We start from the raw sequence: 8,741 nt of genomic DNA on the forward strand, positions 1-8,741 counted from the left end.
TAACATTAATATGAACCACCGTTTTTTTTTTTTTTTTTACATATTAGCCTTAAAACTACTACTATGACTTGAAATGTTGTAGCTATCAATTGTCCCATCAACAATCACCCATATTAGCAAACATTTAATTTCAAACTTTACATTTCTCTAGTAGGGCACTATAGGTTATTTATCGTAATGAAGGATATCAGCAAAATCTTCACAATAAGTGTTAATAATTTTTGGTTTATCGTCCCAGCTCTACTCCTACCCACTGGGCACAGCCTTCAATTCAACTTCTATTCCACGTTGGTTCAACGTAATTTCATTGACATTTTGTGGAAACAAGGTTGATTCAACCAGTGTGTCCAGTGGGTAGACACACATCCAGACACACGCAAAAACAGGGATGGTACAGTAGACCAGGATATACAGTATGTGTGTCTCAGTCCATGGGAGGTCTTCACTAAGTACAATAACAATAACTATAATAGGTCTATCATAATAAACATACTATGATAAACAATACATTAATCAAGATTGCCTTAGCAGAAGTGTGTGTGCGTAAAACCCTTCGGACTTCCCGTCTCAAGGATAAGTGCCTCACAGATGCGTACAGTACGCATCTGCACACAGGCTATCAGTTGTTTGCTACGCTCCCTGTTGGCAGCCCATGGGATCGAATCTCATACCAATCTATATCAGAAGCAGTGGCACAGACACTGAAATATATAAACAGTACATAGGCCTACATTGGAAAGAAATGCCGTCTAAGATTTGGCATTGTGGATTTCAGAATGACATGAAATAGTTTAACCAGCTCGGTGTCTTCTCAAGAATGTTCGGTGCTCGCTCACATAAGTCTCTAGACAGACGGATTCTTTCCGGCAATGTAGGCTACCTTGTGCCGTTGCTTCGTTTACGTTGCGCAAGGTTTCGGATATTCGAGACTACTCACATAACATTCACAAGGTGCGTTGTGCGTGGATGAAGCAGGCTACTTTCTCCCTCCCATCACTTTACAACGCTTAAACCACATATTCAAATCCCTACACTGTACTGCTAAGACCCCCAATCTATTAGAGGGTTTTAATTTTGTCAATGTTAGAGAGTCACCTAATGTTAATTTTGTCAAAGTAAGAGAGTCACCTAATGTTACGCGCATAGCCTATGTCTGCGGCTGGGTTTGAGGGATCTCGGACGCTCATAGCGCGCGGCTCCGCGGTTCTATTCCAGTCTCGTAACCTCCACAGCCAATCCAGAAGTGTCGATTTGGGAAGCACTTTGGATTGCGGCACGCACAGTGCTCTCTAGTCACTTCAGAATAAAAAAGATGTATCTCGCTTTCACCCTTTGCCTGCTGTGATGTGCCCACGAATTCAACGTTTCTAGCATTACATCATAGTTTAAAATAGCCAGACGCCTCATAAATAACACACTTTCTACGCACGATGACATCACCTGTCAATCAAGTGATGCAGTATAAATGCCAATATCGAACAACCTTAAGATAAGCTAGTTTATCTACAATTGTTATACCCAATATTTGAATCCTTTTGCGCATTAAAGTTCATAGGAGGACATTTTCAAAAAATATACCAGGTTAATCATACAGAATGTGTTTAAAATCCATTCATTACAATGAGAAACTCTGTAGTAATATCACCTGTGTACAAAAATCGTATCTGAATGATCAAACCCAAGTATAGGCGTATGCGTGCACATACTTGGGTTTGATCATTCAGATACGATCTTCGTTCACAGGTGATATTACTACAGAGTTCCTCACTGTAATGAATGGATTTTATACACACTGTATGAATAACCTGGAATAAAATCTCTGATACTGCACTTTCAAAGGCATTACATCATTGGCGTGGTTCAGTTCTGAAATGAACTCACTCTCAACTCACTTATGACTGCATGTTGTTTTACTGTGACAACCGTGAATGATTTGAGCTAAAACATTATAAAATAATAGTCTACAAGGTGAGTTATGACTTCCATTTGGTTTACTAACATAGCCTACTTTATTGCTTCATGTGTGCGTTGTAATAAAATATACAGATTTCACACTAAACTTTTAAATATGCTGTTGAGTTTTAGGTCACATAAGACTAGTTAAACCATTCCTTCATTAATTTGTGAATTGAGACAGTTGTGTAGGCTACCTGCAATCACCGTAGGAGATCGTTGACCTCCTTCTGGTTTGATCCACATCTCCAGAGTAAAATTTCCTCTCGGTATCTCCACGCCCGGCTTAAGCCGAAGTTGGTCTCCCCTGCCAGTAAAATAAACAGCTTTCCCCCGACCTGGAGAGTTCTCCTCCGCCTGGGAGGAGCGCCGGCGCTGGCGAGGTACCCTTCGTTCCAAGCCGGGCAAGGAGCGTTTGCCCCGGGGCAGACGTGTGGCACATGCCCCTGGAAAGGTGGCTCTCGCCTCCCTGATACGCACCAAGTCTCTTTTGGATCTCCCCTTTCTCCGGACAGTCCCGCACTCTGATCCAAAACATAAGATGAGTATCACCAGGCAAAGCAGCCAGGGAAAAGTCCAAAGTTTCATTTTCAGGAGAAGAGGTGATACCACTTTAAAAAGAGCAATGAATAGAAATAAATTTGATAAGTATAGGCTGAAATTCGTAGGTCCACAATCCTCCTCTTTAAAATCTTCCCGAGTTTCTCTTTGTTTTTGTTTTTTTCTTTACAGCGGCTTGTCAAACCGTAGATTCAGTCTAAATAAACCCATGAAGCATACTGTAATGTCCCCCTTTATAATGTTAAGCCACGACCCCCTTTCCTTGCCCATGTAAAAGTAAGACTCTTCTGGAGAGATTCAATGGACACAGGAATATTTGATTCATGCATATGTTCCACGGTGCCTTTTCAATGGGTCTCATTAAACCAAAGGGATGACTAATAAGTAATCATTCAGAGAGGGGGATCCGGTTGATGGTGCCCCCCATCACTCCTTGGATTGTATGAGTTACTCGCAGAAACCCATAATTGTCCGCCAAACGCTTGTCACACCTTGTTGTTGTTTCCTTATCCCACCTGCAAAACAGTACACAAAATGGCACATATTAAATTCCAAATAAAAGTGAAAATAAACCGACCTGTCATTATTTTAAAGAAAAAATTGAAATTCCTTGACTTGCTTTTTGATTTTCAAAAGTTGAAATGCACAACATCATCTTGTAAGGCGAGAGAGCGCTGCAGAAGTAATAAGCATTGCGATCCTCATTGATTTGCCTGAAACAGAGAGACACATGGCGAGAGAGACAGCAATGGGCGTCTGCTTTAAGAGCAATTACTCTGAAAGTCTTTTAAAGAGCGAGCAACTCATGTTTCGAATGTTCCGGGCTGTTTTTTTTTTTAAGGCGAAGTGGGAAGTCACAGGTACTCACTGCAATTCCATTTTCCATGGCACACAGTGATGGGACGGTGTTTACGTAGTTTAGAAAGCGTATGTGTATCCCTCTAGCGGCTACAATTCAAATAATCTTACACATTTTCTACACTTTCACTGATTCTGAGGCAAAACTGAGGACTTAAACTGGTAAGTGACAGGCCATCCAGCAGTTCTCTTGATGTGTCTGGATAGCATCCCTATACGATTTCCTATTTAAATATATGAAAACAATGTTGGATGTCATGTCTTAACTCTTAAATGGTCAGCAGTCATCAATCAAATTGGTTAACTAACCAGGATTGGAAAATTATCTTTCAAGAGTAGGCCAGGGGGCTCAAGTCAGATTTGGTAATTGCACAACAAAGTCATCCAAAAACCTTACATCCAGAATACCAGTTTAATAGCCCACTTGCACAGTAACCTTCCATGTCTGTAGTAAAATAGTGTGCATTAAGTTAACTAAAACAAAGCTGTAGAACTGATCATTTGATGTTCAGCACTCACACCAGCAAAACTGCATAGTAATTGTAAACTATGCACCAACCGATTGCCAACGTCTTTAAGAAGTATTGTTTTTCTTTGTCCAGACTGGCTGTCTTTTTTTTATCTTTGTCTTATGTGCGGTCTGGACTGGCCTTGATTTCAAGTCCATGGAAGTTGATTTTTGGTCCGGACCGGACCAAATCTGAACCAATCATAGACATATTTTTTGGGTGCGGTCTGGACATCTATGTTTCACAAGTTTGGACAGCACAGTACAGTACAGTAGAACACAGCAGTGTATAATACATTACAGTAAAGAAAAGTAGAGTATAGGACAGTACAATACAGTAGAGCACAGTAGAGTAAAGTACAGTAAAGTATAGTTCAATACAGTAGAGTACAGTACAACACAGTAGACTATAGTTAAGTGATAATGCCCGAGAAGCCGGTGTTTGGAGGATATATTGGCACGGGTGTTGTTAGGTCCGAGACGAAAACACCGGCTCCAAACACTGGCTTCGAGGGCATTATCACTTTTATAATTTACAACGGGTTACCAACATATTAAAATAATATTTGACATATTTCATTTATTAAAAACGTTATTTTGATGAATTTATTCATACTATTTCATTCTTCCACAAGATATAGTCCCGACACAAATCTAGGATTGCTACCCAAGCCGGCTGGTCGTTCGTTCTATCAGTTCGGTTGCCAGAGACGAGACCCAGTCGTTCAGTCTTTTTGTTCTGTATCTATGGATGCAACCCAGTCGTTCGTTCTAAATGTTCCATTGCCATACTGGTTGGCAACGTTCTTATCCCTTGCTTGCTAGCTAGCAAACTACGGCTAACTTACAGTCACCTCAAACTGTGCAGCCAGAAAAACAACAAAGTATTTGCATTTGTCTAAGCGGTTTTCTAGTGACATTTATTTGGATACATCCATAACAATTACCTAATGAGGCACGATTTCGCCTGGCATAAAAAATGTGCTCTCTCGTCAGGGCACTATTGTTCAGAGGAGCTAGCCAACAACACAGCTAACACAATCACTTCAAACTGAAACTGGAAAGACTGTAAACTAGCTGCACTTCCTTTCATTTTATCTTTTTTCAATTGACATTTATTTTTATATATCCATAAAAATGATGCCAGCTGATTCATGATTTAGACTGGCTGAGAAACGCTGCCTGTCTCGGTCCAACTCCCGACACGTCCATTACTATGGGACAGCTGGAGATCGAATTTGAATATTGAAACAATTTTTCAAATGTCGTAGAGACAGACAGCAAGATTTGTACAAATCTCCACTGTTGAAAATGAAATGTTAGTCTAAAAGAAATGAGAGATAATGACTAGACGCTTTTTATAGGGGAGATCAAGTTTATAAATTGACTGGCTTGGCTGATGAGACAGTGGATTGTGCAGTCAGATGGAACAAAGTAAATGGGCATTTCAACGTCATAGATTTATCCGGTACTAACTTGTGGAATAGACACCGGCTGGAATGCGGTTTTAACCAATCAGCATTCAGAATTAGACCCACCCGTTGTATAATACAGTATAATGTACTGTATTGTACCCTACTTTACTCTAATGTACTCTACGAACTAAACTGTACTGTGCTCTACTCTTCTGAATTAAACTCTACTGTACTGAATTAAAGTGTTCAAACTTGTGAAACATAGCCTAGACATCTATGATTTGTTTAGATTTGGTCTGGTCCGACCAAATGTGTACTTGTTTGGGGCCGGAGCTCATTAGAATAATATTCAGCATGCTTTGCAAGTGTTTGTTTTTACATAAAAATGTTGGTCATTCAGCAGACCCTCTTATCCAGAGTGACTTACAGTCAGTGTGTTCAACTAAGGTAGATATACAACAACATATAACAGTCATAGCAATATACATTTTTTCTGTAACAGTTACTGAGAATGTTATTGTAGTTGAAGTGGTCTGTTGGTTTATTCTGTTGGTTGGACAACTTTGAACTGTATTGCTGCAAGTTTTTAAGCTTTTCAATATCTGGAAAATATATATTTTCACTTTTCATTCAGACCCTAAAATGAATAAGTCTTTGCCACGTCATTTTGCTTACTGGGTAGTCGGAAATATATTTTCCCCCCACCCATGTTGACAGAAATGCAATGTTTTATGGCACCCTTTCATGGCTTTCCCCAGAGACAGTCAGGAATGTCAATGTTTCCCCTTTTGTCACCCTGTGGGTTGTTTGCTGTAAATGTATGCTTGGACAGCTGGAAATTGCCACCTACCATAAAGAGGGAACAAACATTAAATATTTGCCTCACTCTTCATACAGTGTTGTGACTTTGTCATGGCAAGGTGGCCACATATTTCCCTTTGTGCCTTAGGAAGGGGAAATGACATATGGTGAGAGAGCACAACCCTGGGAGAAGGTTTCAACTGGACCACTAAGTGTTAAGTAGAAACCTCTTAGCCAAAGGAGACGGAAAATGTCTACTTCTCCAACCCCCGTACAGTAGATACATACACCCTTTCTTCTGGCTGTCTAGTGACGTCATAAAAAGTCTTGTTCTGTGTCGGTCTGGGTCTTGGCCTGCAAGACCTACTCTAGCTCAGATTGGCACTTATATTGATTGCACTGCAATTCTATCAACGATGCCAGTAGTTGGTGTAGAGACGTGTGAATACTGTTTCATCTTCTGTCTGGGTCAGGAGATTCAAAACTGAGTGACCTCAATTCCTGTACTCAACTCTCCTTACACCGGTAGGGGAGAGTGGGGTATGTTTTTGAACGTTTTCTTTAAACATTCAGCATCACTACATCAAGGGAAATATTATATTATTTCTAACAAAGATATCTGCATATATTTCAGGATGTTGTGTAACCCTGGAAATAAATCAGAATTCATATAAACATAACAGTTTGTCCCCAAAAAATAAGTGGTCTCTTGGTACAATTTACCCCGGTTATGGGACAGGGTAAATTGAACCTTCCTGGGGTAAGTGGGTGGTGGTGCTGGTAGGTCAAAGTTTAATTCATGGAATGGGGGTGTGGTATATTGTACAGTGCCCACCGTAATTATTGGGACAGTAAAGCAATTTTTCTTCTTTTGGCTCTATACTTCAAAACGTTGGATTATGAGCAATGACTACATCAAGCTTGTGACTCTACAAATTTGTTGGATGCATTTGCTCATTGTTTTGGTTGTGTTTCAGATTATTTTGTTCCCAATAGAAATGAATGGTAAATAATGGATTGTGTCATTTTGGAGTCACTTTTATTGTAAATAAGAATATAATATGTTTCTAAACACTTCTACATGAATTTGGATGCTACAACAGCTATGGATAATCCTGAAAGAGTCGTGAATAATAATGAGTGAGAAAGCTAGACGCACAAATATCATACCCCCCCCCAAACATGTTTTTTTTTCTGAAACACAGCCAAACAAACAGCAAATCTATCCAACTAATTTGTAGTCACAAGCTTGATGTAGTCATTGTGTGCTATGAAATGGGACCAAATAATTAACTTTTGACTACTTTAATACACAACTGAATTTGTCCCAATACTTTTGCTCCCCTAAAATGGGGGGACTATGTACAAAAACAGTTCACAAGAAATGGATGAAAATACCCTCAAATTAAATTGGAGAGTCTGCACTTAAACAATGACTATGAGGTTAAATATCAAATGTTTTGAAGTTGAAAATATTAAAAAATGATTTACTTTCCCAATAATACGGAGGGCACAAATACAAAAAAGTATTTGATCCCCTGCTGATTTTGTACGTTTGCCCACTGACAAAGACATGATCAGTCTATAATTTTAATGGTAGGTTTATTTGAACAGTGAGAGACAGAATAACAACACAAAAATCCAGAAAAACACATGTCAAAAATGTTACAAATTGATTTGCATTTTAATGAGGGAAATAAGTATTTGACCCCTCTGCAAAACATTACTTAGTACTTGGATTTTCACAGTCAAATTAATTTATTGTGTTATAGGTTTCATGATGCTTGTGTCTAAACCAAAGTAGATCGTTTTTAGATTGTTTTGTACATCAGTTGGGGTCTCTATAAGCTACAGTATGTCTTAAACCTAGCATGAAAGTGCACCCCTTGTAGGAGGGGACAAAATCCCTCCTGAGATGTGTGCAAAGCTGGTGGCCAACTACAAGAAACGTCTGACCTCTGTGATTGCCAACAAGGGTTTTGCTACCAAGTACTAAGTAATGTTTTGCAGAGGGGTCAAATACTTATTTCCCTCATTAAAATGCTAATCAATTTATAACATTTTTTACATTAGTTTTTCTGGATTTTTGTGTTGTTATTCTGTCTCTCACTGTTCAAATAAACCTACCATTAAAATTATAGACTGATCATTTCTTTGTCAGTGGGCAAACGTACAAAATCAGCAGGGGATCAAATACTTTTTTCCCCTCACTGTATATCTTAAATGTATGCCTACATTCAGATACAGTGGGGGGAAAAAGTATTTAGTCAGCCACCAATTGTGCAAGTTCTACCACTTAAAAAGATGAGAGAGGCCTGTAATTTTCATCATAGGTACACGTCAACTATGACAGACAAAATGAGATTTTTTTTCTCCAGAAAATCACATTGTAGGATTTTTTATGAATTTATTTGCAATTTATGGTGGAAAATAAGTATTTGGTCAATAACAAAAGTTTCTCAATACTTTGTTATATACCCTTTGTTGGCAATGACACAGGTCAAACGTTTTCTGTAAGTCTTCACAAGGTTTTCACACACTGTTGCTGGTATTTTGGCCCATTCCTCCATGCAGATCTCCTCTAGAGCAGTGATGTTTTGGGGCTGTCGCTGGGCAACACGGACTTTCAACTCCCTCCAAAGATT

At 39.1% G+C, this 8,741-nt stretch overlaps 1 protein-coding gene across 1 annotated transcript in view; it reads right to left on the bottom strand.

Moving 5' to 3' along the window:
- The window catches only part of LOC121582490 (pappalysin-1-like), a 119,914-nt gene extending 116,891 nt beyond the window's left edge, over positions 1-3,023 (bottom strand). Inside the window, exon 1 of the mRNA XM_041898308.1 lies at positions 2,151-3,023. Coding sequence (XP_041754242.1) covers positions 2,151-2,541 — 391 coding nt within the window. The 5' untranslated portion in view covers positions 2,542-3,023. The remainder of the gene's footprint in view (positions 1-2,150) is intronic.
- Positions 3,024-8,741: the final 5,718 nt, after the last annotated feature.

The sequence above is a fragment of the Coregonus clupeaformis genome, chromosome 15 (assembly GCF_020615455.1).
Source record: "Coregonus clupeaformis isolate EN_2021a chromosome 15, ASM2061545v1, whole genome shotgun sequence".
Lineage (NCBI taxonomy): Eukaryota > Metazoa > Chordata > Actinopteri > Salmoniformes > Salmonidae > Coregonus > Coregonus clupeaformis.